The sequence below is a fragment of the Pteropus vampyrus genome, unplaced genomic scaffold, assembly GCF_000151845.1.
Source record: "Pteropus vampyrus isolate Shadow unplaced genomic scaffold, Pvam_2.0 Scaffold126, whole genome shotgun sequence".
Taxonomy (NCBI): Eukaryota; Metazoa; Chordata; class Mammalia; order Chiroptera; family Pteropodidae; genus Pteropus; species Pteropus vampyrus.
Window position 1 is genome coordinate 3,355,605 of NW_011888907.1, and position 20,758 is coordinate 3,376,362.

The following is a 20,758-nucleotide window of genomic DNA, read 5'->3' on the forward strand; positions in this document are numbered from 1 at the left end:
AAAAAAAAAATTTTTTAAAATTAACTTAAACATCAGAATTGCTGGCTTCTCCTAAAACACCAGAAGTGCCACAACTTGGGGCCTGGATTCCTGGCTGGTGATTTTTTTATCAGCCAACGTAGGGCTACTGCTCCCCTACCTCTCAGGCATGGGGGCAGCATGGGTCCCCTTACACTCCAAGCTCAAACCTGGGCTCCCAGAGAGTTGGCACGCCCTAATGTCATGCAGCTGGCTGCAGACCCAGGGCCACCAAGCCCAGCTCATCCCTGCTGTCCCTCACTCCAACTCGGCAGCTGTGTGGTCTAACCTGAAGCCCAGAGGGAGGAAGCCTCTACTCCACCCCCAGAAGCAGGTAAACTGGGATGGGAAGGTGCAGAGCTAGCAAGCTACATGTGAGCCAAGCAAGGTCTGGAATTCAGGTCTCACCCTGAGCCAAAACCCCAAAGAAATCCACTGCTGCCTGTCCAGCATTTAACCATTAGTGGCCCTGGTCAGAGTAGACACCCCAACGCTGAGAGGCCTGCAAAGCTCTGGGAAGGGGACAGTGGCAAAGGCAGAAGGGCCGACAGCCAGGCCCAGCAGGCACAGGCTTGCCTCAGCCAATGGAGCCTATCCTATCCACCGATGGTCCACTGGGCACTGCCCGGGGCCAGCAGGACAGGAGACCTGGGCGGGTACATGGAGACACAGGGAGCCTATTGCCCGAGGGTGCTGGAAAGGAGGCAGCAAAGGAAGCCAGCAGGCCCTTGTTGGCTGGGATGAACTCTGCCAGCTCAGGTGCTCCCCCACAGCATAAACAGGTCCTGTTGCTCCAGGCAATGGGTCAAGCAGTGAACAAAGGAAGGAGGCTGAGGATTCCTGAGAGAGAGGCCATGCAGAAAAGGAGCAGGAAATGGAGAGGGAGGGCAGGGAAGGGCAGATGGCCAAGGAGGTGACACTAGAGATGGGAAGAGCACTCCAGGAGGGAAGACCAACAAGTACAAAGGCCCTGGTGTTAAAGTGAGTGTGCTATGGGGAGGACCAGCATGGAGGGGGACAAGTAAGCCAGGCAACCCACCAGTAAGTGATGTGGGGAGAGGAGGGCTCAGAGTCTTGCAGGATCTCACCCTGAATACGATGAGAAGCCACTGGAAGGATTGAAGCCAGAGTGACCTGAGCTACCTTCCCTTGCAGGGTCCCCTATGCTGAGAGGAGCTGGACTGAAGGGACTAGCAAGGAGCAGACAATGGGGGAGCAAAGGGCCTATCATGGCAGGTGGAGATGGAACCCCTGAACCCAGTGCGTTCAAGGAGGGGACCTGATGCAACATCTGGATGGCTTAGTGGCCATCTAAGCACAAGGAAGACTGCCTAGGGCAGACATGACCTGAAGACTCACCTGTCACAAGGACTGTATGCTCCCAGGTCACATGCACCTTGGGTGCACTTACAGCTTCTCAGCAGGCCCCAGAAGGGTAACAACAGGCTCGCCAGCTCACCCCAATTCCTGCCCATGGCCTCACATGGATGCAGCCCTTGGCCAGTCCCCAGACTTGTCTCTGTCCCTACCTTGCCCCACATTGACACTGGATGTTCTTCCTTCCAACATCTCCCTCCTTCCTATCCAGTCCCTCCCTGGATGATTATGAAAGGTGCTGCAGCTGTCCTAGGCTCCAGTTGCCCTACCCGTCCTCTGCACTAGCAGCTCTACCCCTCCTCCAAGCTTCCACCACCACCCTCAGGAAAAAGTTCAATGTACCTGCAGGAACATGAGGCCAACACAGGGCTTCCCGGGATCCTGTCCCCTCCTCATGTGCATCGCCCCTATGCCAAACCTCTGCAGTGCTGTGCCCTCTTCCAAGTGCCCCTTCCTGCCCTCCTAGGGACACCTCAGTCAGGGCATCACTGGACTCAGTGGGAACCCCCATGCTCCACCAGCACCTGCTGCTCCAGAAATAGCTGCAGCCCCTGTACCTCTGAGCACCACACAGGCTCAGAGCAGGTGCTGGTCAGACATGTGTCAGTGGTGATATCCCTCCAGCCTAGTGCCCATGGCTGCCCTTGTGAAAAGCCCCCTTCCTCCATTCACCAAACCCCTGGCTCCTCCCTGGGCCTCAGCCCTGGGGTCCTCTCCCAGCTCCCTCAAATACATCTCTGTGTGTCTCAAGGTCAACCCTCTGGGAAGCCATGAATGCCAAATCAGCCACCAACCCCCAAGTGCCACCGGCTACCCTCAGAACACACTGTGATGCACAAAGGACCCTTCTCCATCCAACACCCTCCATCATATTCTCATCCTCCTGAATCCTCCACCCCACACCGCCGATCCTCCTGGCCCTAGTAGATGGTGCCAGATCTTCCCTGTGTCGCAACCAGAAACGCAGGGGTGCCCCCATTTCTCCCTTGGGCCTCCCCATCATGGCTGGCCTAGCAGTCAACTCTCCGCTACAGTTCCTAAGCCCCTCAGACCCGATCCCTCCATCACCTGGTCGCCTTGCTCTCCTTACCAATCTTTTCCCAAGCTCTTCCTAAACTCAAAGCTAATCCTGGGTCTCCCCTTCCTTACCCCAACATCTGGCTTCAGGATCATATCCAAGCTCCCCAGCTTGGCTCCTGGGGGAACATCTGAATATGGCTTCCACCTTTCCTTCTCTTCTCTCTCGCTACCTGCCCCCAACCCAGATTCTCTGTGAACAACAGTCATGCCCCAGACAATCTCCCTCTGGGCCTCTGTTCCTCCACATCCACAATTCCTCTCCTCCCAAAGACCTTTCCCTTCCCTACCCTCTTCCTGTCCCACCACAGAACTCTCCTCCAGGCAGCCCTTTGGGCTTGGCCCCACCTTTCCATAGCCTCTTTTCTCCTCTAAGTCAGTAAGGAGGTCCTCAGGGTGCTCAATCAGCAGACATGACTCCCTCTGCAGAGCACCAACTGTGTGCAGATCAGGTCCTCAAGCACTGACACGGTTAACCCCAAACTGACAGGGCCAGTCATGCGCTTGCCCAGGGTCACACAGCTGGGAGGAGGAGAGCAGGACTTCATATGTTAAGATGGCAACATGACCTAAAGCTATATACAGAGTCAATGCAATCCCTATCAAAATCCCAACAACATTTTTTGGAGAAATAGAAAAACCCACTATAAAATTCATATAAAATCTCAAGGGACCCTGAAAAGCCAAGACAAACTTTAAAAAGAAGAACAAAGTTGGAAGACTCACACTTTCTGATTTCTAAACTTACTACAAAGCTAAAAAAATCAAGACAGTAATACTTGCATAGACAGACATATAGACCAACAGAATAGAATAGAGCCCAGAAATAAACCCTTGTGTACACGGTCAAGTAATTTTTGACAAGGATGCTAAGACCCTTCAAGAGGGAAAGGAGAGTCTTTTCAACAAATGGCGCTGGGAAAACTGGGTAGCCACATTAAAAGACTGAAGTTGGCCCAATACCTTATACCATATGTAAAATTTAACTCAACATGGATCAAAAACCTAAAGCTAAAACTATAAAATTATTGACCAAAATCGTAAAAGCTAAAACTACGCAACTCAGAAGAAAACAGAGGAAAAGCTTCATAACATGAGAGTTGGCAATGACTTCTTGGCTATGACACCAAAAGCACAGTCAACAAAAGAAAAAATATGTAAATTGGACTTTGTCAAAATTAAAAACATTTGTGTATCAAAGAAAGACACAATCAACAGAATGAAAAGTGCCCATTCTCAAGGAACATGAGAAAATATTTGCAAATCATATATTTGATAAGGGATTAAAATCGAGAATATATACGGAACTCCCAAAACTCAACAAAAATGACCTGATTCAAAAATGGGCAAAGGACTTGAACAAATATTTCTCCAAAGAAGGTATACAAACAGCCAACAAACACATAAAAAGATGCTCACCATCACTCATCACCAGAGAAATGCAAATCAAAACCATGAGATATAACACTTCACACCCATTAGAATGACTATAATAATTTAAAAAAAAAAAAAAAAACATAAGACAAGTGATGGCAAGAATGTACAGAAACTAGAACCCCTGTGAACTGTTGGTGGGAATGTAAAATGCTGCAGTCACTATGAAAACAGTATGGAGGTTCTGGGAAAAATTAAACATAGAATTACCATATCACCCAGAAATCCTACCTCTGGGTATGTACCCCCGCCCAAAAAAAGGAAGGATTCGAACAGTTATTTGTACAGATGATCTCAAACTTACAATTTTTTTTACTTTACTACAGTACAAAAGTAATACATATAATAAATTACATGAGATAATTAATACTTTTTTACAAAATAGGCTTTGCGTTAAATGATTTTGCCCAGTTGTAGGCTAATGTAAGTGTTCTAAGCATCTTTAAGGCAGACTAGGCTAAGCTATGATGTTCAGTAAGTTAGGTGTATTAAATGCATTTTGACTTACAGTATTTTCAATTTATGAGTTTATCAGAACTTAACCCCATCGTAAGTTAAGAAGCATCTACACATCCATGTTCACAGCAGCATTAGTCGCAATAACCCAAATTGTGACTAATTAGTCACAATAACCCAAACACAATAACCCATGTTTTGTATCACACAAAACATAATACATACATGCAATGGGATATTATTTAGCCTTAAAAAAGAAGGAAAGTCTGACGCATGCTACAACATGGATGACCCTTGAGGATATTATGATCATTGAAACAGGCCAGACATAAAGGAACAAATATTGTGTGATTCCACTAATATGAGGTCCCTAGAGGAGTCAAATCCACAGAAACAGAAAATAGAATGGTAGATGCCATGGGGGAGGGGAAATGAGGAGTTGGTATGTAATGGGGACAGAGTTTCAGTTTTGCAAAATGAAAAGTTCTAGAGATGGATGGTGGTGATGGCTATATAACAGTGTGAATGTACTTAATGCCACTGAACTGTACACTTAAAAATAGTTAAGATGGTAAATTCTGTTATATTTTACTACAATTTATAAAAAAGGAAAAACACGAAGAAAATTAGCACTTCACTTCTGTGGGATTCCTGCCAAAAACACACCACCCTAGCCAAATCACAAGAAAACATCAGATAAACCACACCCTGAGTGACATTCTACAAAAAAGACTGGGTAGTTCTCTTCAAGGGGCTGAAAGTCGTAGATGACAGAGAAACCCTGAGCAATAGTGACAGATCAGAGGGGACTGTGATACGATGATTAATGCAATTGGGGAGCCTGGACAGGATCCTGGGCCAGAAAGAGGTCACTGGGGGACATCTGAGGATATCCAAATGCAGTCTGGAGTCTATTTGGTAGAACTGTGACAACGCTACTGTCCTGGTTAGACCAGCCCACCCTGGTCACGTGAGATGTTCAGTCAAGGGCTATGAGAACTGTCTCAGCTGTCTTTTCTTTCACTAAATCTAAATTTATCTTGAAAGAAAAAGTGAAAAAGAAACAATTACACCCCCTCCCCCAAAATGAAACTGAACATTCATAATTGTGTCATGGCATCCATCACACATCAAGCCACGGCACGTGGGTGTGAAGGGTAAGACCCTGCTCTAAGAGTTGTCTCATGGATACCCTGATGCCGGCCAGGCACAGGGTAGAGCTTTGAGAGGGCACATTGTCTAATCTGAACAACTCTAAGGGGAAAATGAGGCATACAGAAGAGTCATTTGGAGAAAGCCGGTGGAGGCGGGGCTTGAACCGAAGCGACAAGCCACTTGGGCAGGCGCTAGAGGGGCCACCAGATGGGCTCTTGGGCACAAGTGGCCCCCAAAAGGCCCCTGTTACAGACCCTCAGGGCTCCTCCTTCTGCATTTGCTGAGCCAGAGGCAGGAATTAGCGGGTGATTGCCACTGCAGGCATGAGGAAGCTGTTGGGCCCATAAATCACTCCCGAGGCTGTGCACTGATTTTGTGATGATTTAATGAGCCACTCCTGTCCTAATTACAGCTATCAAAGCCTGCCTGCCTGAGAGGACAGAGGGATAGAGACAGAGCCATACTCACAGGTGTGAAAGGACCCATGGAAGAGAGCTGCAGGGGTCTGTCTCTTCAGACCTGAGAAACACTAAACTGGACCTCAACATGAGAGAGACTCTTTAGTCAAGCGGGCATGGACACAGCAGCCACTTTGAGCCTCCAACAGACTGAACAACTTTCATGTCTTTGCAGGATATGCTCTGCTTCCAGGTGTCCCCAGCCTGAGAACTGGTGGCCCTGCAGAACCAGCCCCAGGTACTCTGCTTGGTGGGCAGACACTTCCAGAGACTTCTAGGCAAGTGACCAGCTGGCATGCACGCACCCACCTCAATGCCCAGGTAAGGTGTGTCAGATGCACAGAGGAAACAGGAAGTGCTTTGGGTTTTCTGTTTTCAATTTTCATCAAAGTTTTGGGACATAAACACTTTCTTTTATTTAAAAAAGGCAAAAAAAAGAAAAAAGAAAAAAAAAGAGCACTTCCTTGCAATCCCAGCTGGCAGGGAGAGGCGGCCTGCAAGCACTCCCAGGGGCTTCTCCCCTTGATGGGGAGCCCCATGTTCTGGGCACACAGGGAGATTACCAAGCTCTGAGGCTGCATTCAGGAATGGGGCACTTGGACACAGAACAGCTGACAAGGGAGAAAGTCTCTCCTTCGATGCAGAGTCTCCTCTCTGAACAGAAGACCACACCCCACCTCTGGAGTGAAACGCCAGTGACTAGTAGGGTGTCAGGATGAGATCACAAAGAAAGAGGAATTTCACATATGGAATTAGGGCTTGAGGACTCCTCTCTGCTTCAAAAATGCCTTGCCTTGTACAGAGGCCACCAGAACACTAAGTTGAAGCATTTTAATATAAACCTCTCTGTCACATCCCTGGGAATCAGATTCCTGATTATCAGGTAAAAAAATAGCCAAATCAGCAAGTTCCAGTCTGTAAGGAGTCCAGAATTCACTTCCTCTGTGCCACCCTCTCTCAGGGGACACCTGCCCCAATCCCCTCTCTGGTCCCTGCAGGCCCCTCCTCAATCTCCTCAGGCCTGTCCCTATATGGTAGTAGCTGGAGAGATCTTTCCTAAACCTGCATATCACATCAGACCCTGCTCCTAACCTTTCCTGAGCACTCCGACATCCTAGAACTTAGCCCATGAGGCATCACCCACTGAGCTCATCCAGCACCGGCCCCCCACCAACAACAGGCCTCATTCCCCTATCCCCATGGCTCACCCTCATCCCCCGGGGCTCAGCCCAAATGTCATCCACCCCAAAGGGCCCCCACCCTACCCCATTCCACTCTCTCAGAGCTGTGATCTCAAGGCTAAGGACCAGCTGGCTGCTGGCATGGTTTCCTCTGAGGGAAGAGCTCCATCAGCCTTGTTCTGTAGGGACGTGATCCTGTAACTTTTTGGCACTAGAGACGGGTGCTCCTATGACAATCTAATGCCTGATGATCTGAGGTGGAGCTCAGGTGGTGATGCTAGCGCTGGGGAGAGGCTGCAAATACAGATGAAGCTTTGCTGGCCCACCCACCACTCACCTCCTGCTGTGCGGCCCAGTTCCTAACAGGCCACAGAACCTTAACAGTCCACAGCTCCGCAGCCCCGGAGTTGAGGACCCCTGCTGTAGGGTGTCCTCAAGGCTTACCACAATGTGGATACTCAATAAATACCAACTAAAGGAAGGGCTTTCCCATTCAAACCCTGGCCTCTGCAGGGCACCTCATGGGAGACCTCACTGGGGGACCAGGTGCTTCTCATATTCTCCCATGGCACTCAGAGGCCCTACCCTGTAACATATTGTGTGTAGTCAATACAAATTCCCAAGTTCCCCCCACAAGCTTTAGTTTCAGCAAAACTAAAACTTCATGAAGACCACCACACTACCCATCTGGCTGTGTGCCTTAGCACCTGGTTTGTGCTTGGAGATAGAAAACAGAACCCCATGCCACACTTCTGCAGCTTACTACATGGTGGGAAACCTAGGAGATTCCAGAGTTAAAGGGAGACAGGCCTGCCCTCAGGGAGGTGACCATCCAGTGTCTACTTAGTGCCTGCTCGAATGCTTATATGAGCCTGCTCAGTGTCCAAGTACACCCTGTGTACCTGCCGTATACCTGCTGGATGCTTGCTGACTACACATTCTGTGCCTGCTGTGTATTAACCAAGTGCCTGCTATGTACCTGCTAAATACACATGTGCCCACTGAGCATCTGCTAAGCACCTGTTGAATGCCTGCCATATGCCCACCCAGTGTCCACTGAGCACCACCTGTCATGTGTTTGCAGTGCCCTCCTGAATCTCAGCAGTGAATATCTGCATGCGGGGCCTCATTTTGGATGCATTACATGGGTTATCTCATCTAAGCGTCACTATAGTCCAAAGAGGCGGAGAACACTGTGACTTCCACTTCACAGAAAGGGAGTGGAATCCAGAGGGGACATCCAGGCTGAAATTCACCTAGGAAGAAGCAAGGAGCAGCCCGAAGCATGGCCCCACCGGGCACTAGGTGCTTTGGAATCCTCCATGCCCATCTGAGCACCCTGAAGAGGCTGTGGCCCCGACCACGCTTCGTTTCCATTTGGCAAATATTAAATATTGACTCTCTCCATGTCCTTGGACTGTGAGGCATACAGTGGTTTCTTTGTTTGTGCACCTGGACCCCCATCCAGCCAGTGGCACCATAGTCACGCCCTACTAGGGTAGAGTACCCACGTGCGCCCTGGGGCCCCACTGGATATGGTGGTAGGAGGGAAGGAAGAGGAAGTCAGAAACACCTTGGCCAGAAATAGAGGGCTGTTCCACTCTACGAACTCCAAGATGAGGTGAGACTCTCCTGCCGCTGCCCCTTCTTCTCTGGTTCCCTCATCGCAGCCAGGGAGGCCTCACCTTGCCCTCTTTCCTCTCACTCTCTCAATAAACCCTGTCTTTATTATCTCTTAAATGCCCCAAATCAGCCCTCTCCATCATCATTGTGTGCCACCCCAAGCTGCTGTGCCCGCTCCCTACACCTGGCTGCGTGCATGCACGGGACAAACATGATGAACCTCTGGTTTGCAAAACACCAGGGACAAGCTCCAAGGTCCCTGACAGATGGCTATAAACCAAAGCTCAGCATACATCAGGGTCCTCCATGGCTATGTTAAATGCAGGCCCCGTGGTCAGATACAGGTTCAAACCCAGCACTTCTGCACACAGTGAACCATGGGACCTCCCACGCCTCACTTTCTCATCTGGGCAACAGTGGGGAAGCAAAAGGCTCTTCCTCTGAGTCACTGCAACAATTCACTAGGTACGTGCACATAGACTCCAGCACCTCTGGTCACTCATGTACCCATCCCGCTGGAACCCTCTGTGGCTCCACATCACCTACCCACAGGGCCTGGCCCAGGGCCCTCCACCACTCGCCCACTTCCCTCCCAGCGCTCTGCCCATGCAGCCTATGCTCCTTGGGCCATTTCCTCTGAGCACAGGGTTCTGGCAGCCTGGAAGGCTCTGCCCCACCCTGACCAGCTGGCAAACTCCCAGAGCAGCATGGACAGGAGAATGCATACAGACAACGGGTTAGTCCAGCCTAGGTCCAACCCCAGCTCTCCCACTTCTAATGCAACGCTCTCCAAGCCTCGGTCTCCTCCTCTGTAAACAGGGAGGATGCCATCGGCTATGGGGGGTATTGTCACGTATGTCATGGATTTGGGGCTTCCACCCACCTTTCTGTACCTGTATAACCCCAGCACATCAAGGGGTGCACAACAGGGTACCTGGGGTTGGCTCATTCTCTGGGGTGGGGCCATCCCGGGCCATGCAGAGTGTTAAGCAGCATCCCCAGTCACCATCCCCATCCCCCAAGTCATGACAACCAAAAATGTCCCCAGATGTTGCTAAGTGCCCTCCAAGGCATAATCAGCTGGGGAGCATCTTCACCACCCACTTGTGATGCTCCCCCAGGACTGCACTCACCAGTACCCCCAACAGCTTTCCACAATGCCTTGGACAGCCCAGCAGCAAAACCTAATTAACTCAACTAGGACCAGAACACCCACTGCATGGACAAGAGTCACCTGGTACTGTGTCCCCAGCCAGCCTTGAAGATAGTGACAGTGAACACCCTCTCTGGCTGTACAGACCAACAATGATCACTGTGCCACCAAAGGCCAGTCTGCTCACCCCGACTGAGGCTGACCCTCTCCCATCATCCTGGTGATGCCAGCGCCCATGCCTCCCAGCAAGGCCTACATGGCAGGGTTCTCAGACCCCCACTCAGAATTCAGGCTCCCTCTGGACCTGCAGAAGCAGACTCTTGGGGGAGCCCACAGTCTGCATCCTTTGGCTACCAGGTAGTTTAGAGACCCCCAACAGTGGAGGAACCAACTTCTACCATCCTCCCTGCAAATCGTCCACTCTTCTCCTGATCTGCCTTATTGCTCTAGGTCAGCAGGTCTCAAACTGCAGGTGAGACCCATTGGCCTGAAGTGGCAAACTCTTTCTGTAAAGAGCCAGATGGTAAATATTTTTGCCACTCCAGGTCACAAGGTCTCTGCCACGACTCAACTATGCCATAAACCAAGCATACGAGAATGGGTGTGGCTGTGTTCTAATAAAACTTTATTTAAAAGAACAGGCCCAAATAGCCCCAGCAGGCTCTAAGAGCAACAGAAGATTCTACTTTGTGCTTTTAATTCCTTGTTTTGGACACATCCTGTGTGTGCTCATCCTAGTGTGAACATCAACTCTGCCACTTCCCAGCAAGGCTGCTGCTCTGCGCCTCAGTTTCCCCATTTACATGGGGTGAGGCGGGGGAAAACGACACTTCCTTCCGAGGGGAGTGAGCAACAAGAATGGAGGTTGAGTGAAAGCCAGATGACACTGGGCAGGGAGCAAGAACCGAGAGTGCAGAGGGCAAACTTTACCCTCCAACCTAGGATTACAACCCTAAACCCTTACCCTGTACCGCCACTATACTCTGTCATGCTCTCAGTCAGCTCCTGATGGGCCCTGAGGCTCTGGCTCCTGCTGTTGTCCCTCTGGCTTGTTCACCATCACCACTGGGCCTAGTGCGAAGTGAGGCCCTAGTTCCTAGCAGTGGCTGAGTGAAAGGTCTACTCTAGGCCTCAACAGGCAACACTGCACGACCTGTGAGCCGGCTAGAGGAGGACAGACATGCACACCTACAGATGGCCAGCCGTCTTGAGGTGGCTTCCACAAGGTACCTAAACTCTGCAGGCCCTGCCTCAGCTTGTGTCTTGGGGTTGCCATCACAGATGACTACCAACAAGAAAGGGGGTTATAAAACAGGAATTTATTCTCTCACAGCTCTGGAAACCAAATGTCCAAAATACAGGTGTCGGCAGGATCACGTGCCCTCTGGAGGTTCTAGGGGAGGAGGAGTTTTTCTTGTCTCTTCTAGCTTCTGGGGCTCTGGGCATCCTTGACTCATGGCTGCATCACCTTAATTTTTGCCACCGTTGTTATATGGCCTTTTCCCTAGGTGTCTGTGTCCTCTCTTCTTTTCATAAAGTCGCCAGTCATTGGATGTAGGATCACCCTAAATCCAATATGATCACATCTCAAGATCTTTCCCCTAATTACATCTGCAGAGATCTCTTCCATATAAGGTCACAGTCACAGGTTCTGGGAGGTCAGGACATGGGCAAATCCTTTTAGGGGTCAGGATGTGTAGCTCACAACCAGAAGAGCACTGAGGCTGCTGGGGCTTTCTGGGGGCAGGGGATGGCTCCCCATACTCTCAGCAGAGCAGCTCAAGGAGTACTGTGTGCGTGTGTGTGTGGAGGCTACAGATGGCACCAGACACTTGGAGCAGCTGGCAAAGAGGCAGACGGTGCCAAAGCCAGGACCAGGGCCAGGACCCGGGGGCGGCCTCCATGCTCAGCTCACCCGAGCTACCACTGCGCTTTCCTCCAGCCTGTGCACAGCCACCCCCATTACAAGGCAAGGCCAGAAGAATACCCCTCTTCCTTCAGTGCAGCCAGAGCTGCAGCCAGGCAGGGCCATGTGGACTGCTTTGTGTGTGGGCTTTTTCTGGCTCTTGGGCTGCTCCCTGGGATGCTCGGGGATCAGTCACACACAGAGCCTCCTGTGTCCTGAGCCCCTGGCAAGCAGGCAACACACCCCACATGCAATCTACACGAACACTCCAGGGGCTCCGCTGCCGAAATATCACCAAAATCTACCGATCCTGCTCAAGCCACCGCCCCCTACTCCCTATCCTGGACACTGCAGTGGCCTCTCATTGTCTGCCACCTTCCCCTCACCCCTTTGCCCATTCAGCTCACGGCCATCTTTGTAAGACAAAAAGCACCCTCAAATGGTTGAACAGAGAGTTACCATGTAACCCAGCAACTCCACTCCTCAGTGTACACACAAGGGAGAGAAAGACCTGCATCCGCATAGGCACTTGAACATGAATGTCCATGGCAGCACTATTTACAACAGCCAAAAGGTAAAAACAACACACATGTCCACAGACTGACAAAGGATAAACAAAATGTGATCCATCCACACAATGGAATATTACTCAGCCATAAAAAGGAGTGAAGCACTGACACATGCTACAACATGGATGAACCTCAAAAACATCATGCCAAGTAAAAGAAGCCAGACACAAAAGCCCACATGGCGTATGATTCAACTGATACGAAATATCCAGAACAGGCAAATCCATAGAAAGAGAAAGCATATCAGAGGTTGTCAGGGGCTGGGGGAGGGGAAATGGGAGTGTGTGCTAATGTGGACATGGTTTCCTTTTGGGGTGACAGAAATGTTCTAGAACTAGACAGAGATGAAAGCTGTATAATATGGTGAATGTGTTAAAGACTAATGAATGGTACACTTTAAATGGGTGGGTTGTATATATTGAGAATTATATCTCAATAAAGCTGTTACAAAAACAAACAATGGCTCAGGCTTCTCACCATCACACGTCACGCAGGGCCCCACCCTCAGGTGGAATCTAGGGCTCCCCAAGCCACTCCAGCTTCACCTATTCTCTCCCTCTCTCAACAAGCCAGCCTCGCTGTCCTCTAACCTGTCCTCTACTTTGCAAAGCTCTCCCCACCCTGGGACTCTGCATCTGCCTGTCCCATACCTGGGGTGCTCTTGCCTAGCGTGGGGGACTCTGTCTCACTGTCCAGGTGTCAATCTCCCCCCATCTAGGTCACATCACCCTGCTTCTCTCCAAGATTCTCCGCTTCATTCATTTTCAGTGATTCTCTCCTGTCCCTCCTAAAACCATGCCTGAAAATATGGCCCTCCTACCCTCTGTATGCTGCTGGGTCTCCAACACCCAACATAGTCTCTGGGACATGCTAGGCAATCAAAAATGTCATTGTGTGAAGTGAACAAGCTACCCCAACTTTATAGGTCAGGATTCTGAGGCTTAGAGAAGTTAAGAAACGTTCCCAAAGTCACAAGGAAGAACACCAAAACCCCTCCCTGCATATCATACTATCCAAGTCTGAGGATGAGAAAGGAATACTCATACACCCACCCCTCCACCTGAAAGCTGTCTCCCCAACATCACACCCTGTCTCCCCCAACCTGACTGTCATGTCCCTATTCCCCAAGGAGGCAACAGTGTGGATTTACTCACCTACTGACTACCTTTTCACATGGGAAGGCACTTAGGGCATGTCCACCATGAGAACTGTGTGTGGACACACGGAAGCATGAGTAATCCAACTTGCTCCAGCTGTAGGCAAGCTGTCTTACAGAATTCACGGGAAAGAAGCAGCCTGTTCAAAGGTGTAGGCAAAACCCTGGTGTCTACTGCAGCAGGAGGTAGCGCAGGAAGCCTGCAGCCACAGAGGGAGGGCAAGAGGGGAGCCTGCATCACGTGGGTTCATTCACCTGCACCAGGCAATGCAGAAGTGCCACTTGCCATGGGCAACAGCCAAATGGGCTGGGAACAAGCTTGTCCATCCTGGTCCCAGGTGCAGGAAAAGCCACCAGCCTACCCAGGTGGCACAGCCATGAGGGTAAGGGCAGAGCTTTGAACTCTATCTGCCCAAGTGCAAAGGCTGCACTCCTCGCCTTTTAGCATTCCTTCCAAACTGAAGGTTTCAAAGGCCTCGGCACTGATGACATCTGGGGCCAGATCAATCTCTGCAGTGGGGGCCTACAATGCCTTATGGGATGGTAAGAAACATCTTTGTTCTCCACACACCATTTGCCAGTAGCACCTCCTTCCCCAGTTGAGATGACCAAAATGGCTCTAGTAATTGCCATATGCCTGTTAGGGGGCAGAATTGCCCCCAGCAGAGAACACTGCTCTGTCTCTAAAATCCAGTGTAAGCTTACCTCTGCTTGGGGCCCATTACCACCCTACCCCCCAATTCCTAAAGTAAAGGAAGGCAACAGAGGGAGGAAGGAAATGGGAAATCTCTAGGCCAAGAGAATTGCTGAGTCTTAAAATTCTTTTCTAAATCCATCAATAGATGAATGGGTAAACAAAATATGGTCCATCTATACAATGGAATATTATTCAGCCATAAAAAGGAATCAAGTTTTCTGATCCATGCTACAACATACATGAACCTTGAAAACACCATGCCGAGTGAAAGAAGCCCGTCACAAAAGGCCACATAGTGTATAATCCCGTTTACATGAAATGTCCAGAACAGGTAAACCCGCAGGGACAGAAAGCAGACTTATGGTTGCCAGGAGCTGGGGGAGGGAAGAATGGGGACTGACTGCTCATCAGTACCAGGTTTCTTTTGAGGGTGATGAAAATGTTCTGGAATTAGACAGTGGTGATGGTTGCACAACTCTGTAAATACACTGAAAACCACTGAACTGTATACTTTAAACGAGTGAATTATATGGCACATGAACTATATCTCAATAAAGCTGTTATTTTAGAGAAATCTTTGACGATAGTATTCCATTTCCAACCCCAAGGCAGAAACAGGACCTCCGATCATGAAGACAGCCATGACTTGCGCAACCCCCTTCTTCCTGCCGCACTACATACATTTAACAAGTACTGTGTGCTAGCACATGCAACGTGCTGGAGACAAGATGACATGGATACTCCTATCCTCAGGAGCCTTAACTTATGGGGAACACTCCAGTTGCGCACTTTCATTCGTGTATCTATTCACCAACCATCTCTTCCTCTACATCCTGAGCGAGAATGGGAGCTGCTGGAACAGGAACAGGCAACACCTGGCTGACAGTGAGCACCAGACCAATATGTGCAAATGAATGCATGGAAATGAAGACACACATTCTAGTCTACAAGGTCACAATCTTATGGAGAAACGACTAATTAGAAGATAATGTGACCCAAAAATGCCACCTGAGGAATCAGATTGAAGCTGGAGTCACAGAGGTAGGTCTGCCTGGGATGATCAGATCAGTGGCCAAATCCAGAAACCAGCAATGTGGGTGTCAAACCCTCTCTTAGGCCTCAAGGTGCAGGTCGGGGGTCCCACCGCTCTGCAGGAACACAGCGGACCTTACTGACACCTATGCAAAGCACACTTGCATCCTTACCCATGAGGAAGGGCTTGCTAGACACACTTCACAAAGGAGGACACAAGGCCCAAGGAGCTCAGTACCTCGCCAGGCCACTGACCCCAGCCCCAACCAAGTTCTGCTCCAGGACCACAGCAGCTTCCCAGGCTAGGTTAGCAGGTAACCAGGCCTGCCTCTGCATGCCAAACGCCACCTGAGGAAACCTGTCCCTCCACCCTGTTCCTGAGAGACCAGGGGCCATATGTGGGCAGCTGTCCCTTGTCCCAGTGGGAGGAACATCACCTGATCCCCACCATATGGGATGCATGGGGAAGGGGCAGCTATCTTTACTCCGAGATCCAGGACTGACCACATCTGCCTTTCTGACCCAGCTCAGGCCTCCACAGGTGTCCAAAAGGGTAAGATACCTATCCCACCTCAGGTGCACAAGTGGGGGCAATGTGTCCTTCCCCCCGACGCCCAGAGAGTGAAGGCACAGGCACCAATGATGCAGAGATACGTGTCCCTTCGAGTAGCAACGAAGTGGGGGCAACTGTCCCTTCAAGTAGCAATGATATGGGAGCACCGAACCCCCATCCCCAGATACCACTGATGCTTCCAAGCAGCACCCAGTTCATACACCTTGTGTCATCATGACACCCCTAGGTAGCAGTGATATAGGGGCACCTGTCCCCCTCAGGTAGCAATGATGTAAAAACACCTGTCCTCCGTTAGGTTACAACGATGTAGTAGCATCTATTTCTTCCAGGCAGTGATGATATAGTGGCCCCTGTCCCCCAGGTAACAGTGATGTGGGGGCACCTATACACTTCTTCAGGTACCGATGATATGGGGGTACTCATCCTATCTCAGGTAGCAATGATGTAGAGACACCTGTCTCCCGTTAGGTAACAATGATGTAGTGGCACCTGTTCCCTCCAGGTAGTAATAACGTAGAGGCCCCTGCCCCTCCAGGTAGCAATGATGCGGGGGAACCTGTCCCTCTCAGGTATTGATGATGCTGGGCAGCTGTCCCGCCCACGACGCCTGGGGCGTGGGGACACCTGTCCCCTCAGGCCAAGCCAAGCCCCGCCCCTGCCACGCGCCCCGCCCCCGCCGCGCGCCCCCAACCCGTGCACGCGCTGGACACGCGCCTCCTCCTTCTCCTCCTCCTCCTCCTCCTCCCTCCCGGCCCTGAGGGGTCGGCGCGGCAGCCCCCTCACCCGCGCGGCCCGCGTCAGGCTCAGGTCCTTCATGACCTCCTCGAAGGCCGCCGTCTCCTCCGCCTGCTTCTGGTTGTGCAGCGCGATCTTCTCGCTGAATTTCCGCGGATTGTTCGAAGTCGCCATCTTCTCGCCGCCGCCTCCTCCTCCTCCTCCACCTCCACCTCCTCACCCCGCCACTCGCCGGTGCCAACGCGCAGGCGCCGGCCGGGCCCGCGGGCTGCAGGCGGTGCGCAGGCGCATTGGCGGTCGGGAGAGCGGCGCAGGCGCAAAGGAGTGGCGCGCGGGGTGGGGGCGACGGCGCGTGCGCGCGCCTGGCCGGCCTTATCGGGGCCTGCAAAAGAAGCCGGAGGGGCAGACTAGGAATTCCAGCGCCGGCGCAGTGAGCGGACTCCTGGCCCGCTGGACAGCGGCCGCCTGGCTATTGGGCAAGCCCTACTGACAGGTCGGAGTGCTGAATCCCAAGAGGGAGACAGCCGGACCAACACCTTCTAATTGACAAAGATGGGGCCAGCACACCACAAGGAGGAAGCACCCTAAAGCTGAGCGTGAGCTCGGGCCAGTTCAGCTTTGAGACCAATCCAGGACGTTGCTAATTCGTGCATTCATTCAGAGTATTTACGGAGCGCCTATATGTGCCAGGCAGACGTGGTCTCTGCCCTCATGGGGTGCACAGTAGTGGAGGGATCAGTTAAAACCTACCAACAAATGACCCAAGAACGTTTCAGATGGAGATAAACGTGATGTGAAAAGTAATTGAGTGATGGGAGGGGGTTGGGGATTGGGTGAAAAGGGTGAAAGGGATTAAATACAAATTGCCAGTTATAAAAATAGTCACGGGATGTAAAGTACAGGTATATATAGTCAAAATATTGTAATAACTGTATAGTAACAGATGAGTACCAGGCTTACCAGGATGATCACTTAATAAGGTATGTAAATGTCTAATCACTATGTCGTACACCTGAATCTAATATAATATTGTATGTCAACTGTAATTAGAAAATAAATTAAAAATTATAAAGAATTTGGTGATGGGCTGGCAGCAGAGTGATGTTAGGGAGAGAGCCTCCCACTGCCACCACTGTCAAGGAAGGGGAGGCGTCTGAGCTGAGACTTGACCCTTGTGAGCAGGTCCCAGTCTCAAACCTGGGCATCGTCCTTAATACCTTCTTTTCCCCTATCACCTCATATTGTACCAGTTCCTATTCTCTGGATCCTCAAGCCCAAAGAACCAGAACTACAGAACTTCAGCCTCCTCTCTGCAAATTTTTTGAATCCAGTCTTGCTTAAGGATCCCAGCTTTTGCCATGGGGTGCTAAAGGAAAGGTCCAGAAATCTCACCCAGACTCAGCAGTGAATGTGATAGTTGAGTCTCCCAGATGAGAGTAGTGGTCCAGGGAAGCAAGAGGGGTTCTGACACCCAGATGTCCCTCCCCAAGCAGAGGGGCCCCAACCACCAATATCAAAGTTATATTTAGGACAACCCAAGGATTCTAGGACATGGGCAGGGAGAAGTCAGGAGAGGTAGCCAAGGGGATGCGGGGCAGCTGTAGTTGTACAAAGAGCACACTCTTTACTAGGGCCAGAGATAGCTGGAGGTGAGGGATGCCAGTGGAGATCATAGGGGATACAACATTTTCCAAATACGCTTTTAGTCACACTTCCCAACAGTTTAATGAAATGTCCATATTAAATATATATACATACTTAGATTTTAATTTGGAGTATCCTGGGCACTGTCACTGCTCCATTTATCATTCTTGTTCATATAGTTTTGACAACGTCCATGAACTTTAATGTTTCTGCCGAACAAGCATCTGCCCCACTTTTGGGTATCAACAACCAACTGCCCTTTAGGGAACACTCATTCTGACTTTCAGTCCATGAAATGTGCATGCAGCTGGGCTCACCACTCTCTCCCCACAAACACTTCTTCTCAAGTTGGAAGTCTTAGCCAATCAGCAGAGCTCATTGCTATGACCATCATAATTGGTTCAGGATAGGCGTGTGGCCCAATTTACCCAATGAGATGCAATTCTAGAATTTTTGCTTGAATGAGAAAGAGGAGCATGCTTTTTGCTTGGGCAGCTGATTTGAAGGATAACAAGCCTACAGTGCCAGAGGTCACCACTTGAAGAGAGATGGCCTGAGCGAGTGAGTGAACCCACAAAGAGGAAAACACAGACAAAGGTAGAGAGAGACACTGTCTGAATTCCTGGATCCAGCCTTGCCTAAAGATAGACACCTCTGCCTTTTCAGTTATATGAGCCAATAATTTGTTCTCTTTTTTGCTGAAGTCTAGTTTGAATCCATTTTCTGTCCCTGGCACTAACTGAGACCACAGCTTCTGGGTTTCAGAGCTGGCATTCTACAGAAGTGGCTTCTCATTCCTACCACCATCCTGTGAGACTGGAGAGAAAGAGACAGAGAGCACGGATGACAGCTGCCCCAGCAAGTTAAGCACCAGTTCCAGGACTAGAGCTCAGGGCTGACAACAGAGCTCAGCTTCCTTCTTTACACTGGGTTTTGTAAGGTTTAAATGAGGTTAACACGAGTCAAGTGCCTGGCTCATAAGTGCTCAAAAAATGCCAGTTACCCTGATCACTTCCATATGCATGCCTGCACTAACCTGGTGTCCAGGCACAGAAAGATAGAGGAGAAAAGATTTGGGAGGTAGCAGGGGTTATTCGGTCACGAAAAGGGGCCATGTCTGCAGGAAAGAGGTGAGGGACCAGTGCTTGCCCTACTCACCCCTATTCACCCTACACCCCAGCCGTAACTTGATCCGTCCTAAACCCTGGTGATGAGTCAGAGGAAGCTGGAGCTTACTTATTGCACAATGGCAGGTCTGTGACCCAAGCCCTCCTCCTGCTCCACCGCCCCCCTGAGGGGGGTGAGGTTGAGGTGTCTGATGACCCGGGCAGAATCCAGCCCTGATGTTTTCACTTTCTTAGTTCATCAAAGAAAGCTGCTGCCACCCAGAGTGTCCAGGGCGGGATTTCTTGGAGCAGCCCATAGTCTGTAAACTGGGGTGGATCTCATGGTCCCCATGGCATTCAGGAAAAATTCACCCTCCTGGCGGCCAATAGGCCCTCGCCCCACTCCCTGGCCCCTCTCTCCAGCCACGCTAGCCTCCCTGCTTTTCCACCTCCAGTTCTTTGCACATGCTGTTGCCTCTGCCCAATTGCTCTCCCCCCAGATCCTTCCATGGCTGGCACCTTATCATTTTTCAGGCCTTTCCTCTGAGAGACCCTCTCTAAGGCCGTATCTGAAGCGTGCTGCTGTCTGTGTCCCACAACCCAGGAACATCCTACTCTCTGAAGGCAGCTGTTTCCAGGGTCCTGTTTGCTTCCCCACAGACTGAGCAGAGATTAAAAGCCAAGAGTATGTTCACCCTTCCCAAACACTATAGTGCTAGAGTTCCCTGTGTGATGCAGAAAGGACACAAATATACACAATTCCCTACTCTTAAGGTTTGTTCTCTATCCTTTGAAGGTTCTGAGCACTTTAGGCCTCATTTTATACTTGTCTGCCCATTCTGTCTTCCTGATTCCCCAGAGGTAACACAAGACTAGGCACAGAGGGGAAATTAAGAAGTGTTTGTAAAATCATTTTCTCCCTGGGAAACTCCTATTCATTCCTCAAAACACACCTAGAAAGCCCATCTTAAGGAGAGCTGTATTCCTCACTCTATGCTCATCTAACCCTGGGTGCTTCACCAGCCAGTCCATATCCGAAAGGACTAAGAACTTCCAATTGTTGATTAGCTTCTCTTTAGTTACAAAGCACATCCAAGTAAAAGCTATGAGGTGAGTCCTTATAAGCCACTTCCTACTGCCTCTAGTATTTAGTTTTATCTCCTCGGCTCCATAGATCTGCCTACTTTCATTTGTTCCTTGCCAGCTTCCTCAGCATCATCTCCCACCCTTCCCTTTCGTACGTTCTCCACTCCAGCTTTGCTGTATCCTGCCTCAGGGCCTTTGAACACATTGTCTCCCTGCCTAGACTGCCTTTTCCCCTGTATCCAGACCATAGCACTCCTCAACATAAAGCCTCTAAATACAAGCTAAATTAAAACCTAAACTGCTGAGTGTTTCTGCATGGCC

General features: G+C 50.4%; 1 protein-coding gene across 10 annotated transcripts in view; it reads right to left on the reverse strand.

Moving 5' to 3' along the window:
• Nucleotides 1–16,838, reverse strand: part of CRTC1 (CREB regulated transcription coactivator 1) — a 58,278-nt gene extending 41,440 nt beyond the window's left edge. For 4 of the 10 annotated variants that reach the window (XM_011366752.2, XM_023534555.1, XM_023534556.1 and 1 more), the window contains exon 1: nucleotides 16,650–16,837. In XM_011366752.2, the coding sequence (XP_011365054.1) occupies nucleotides 16,650–16,775 (126 nt within the window). In that variant the 5' untranslated portion in view covers nucleotides 16,776–16,837. Of the gene's footprint in view, nucleotides 1–16,649 lie in introns of all 10 variants that reach the window. The other 6 variants (XM_023534551.1, XM_023534550.1, XM_023534548.1 and 3 more) reach the window with 4 other exon arrangements.
• Between the last annotated feature and the right edge of the window lie 3,920 nt (nucleotides 16,839–20,758).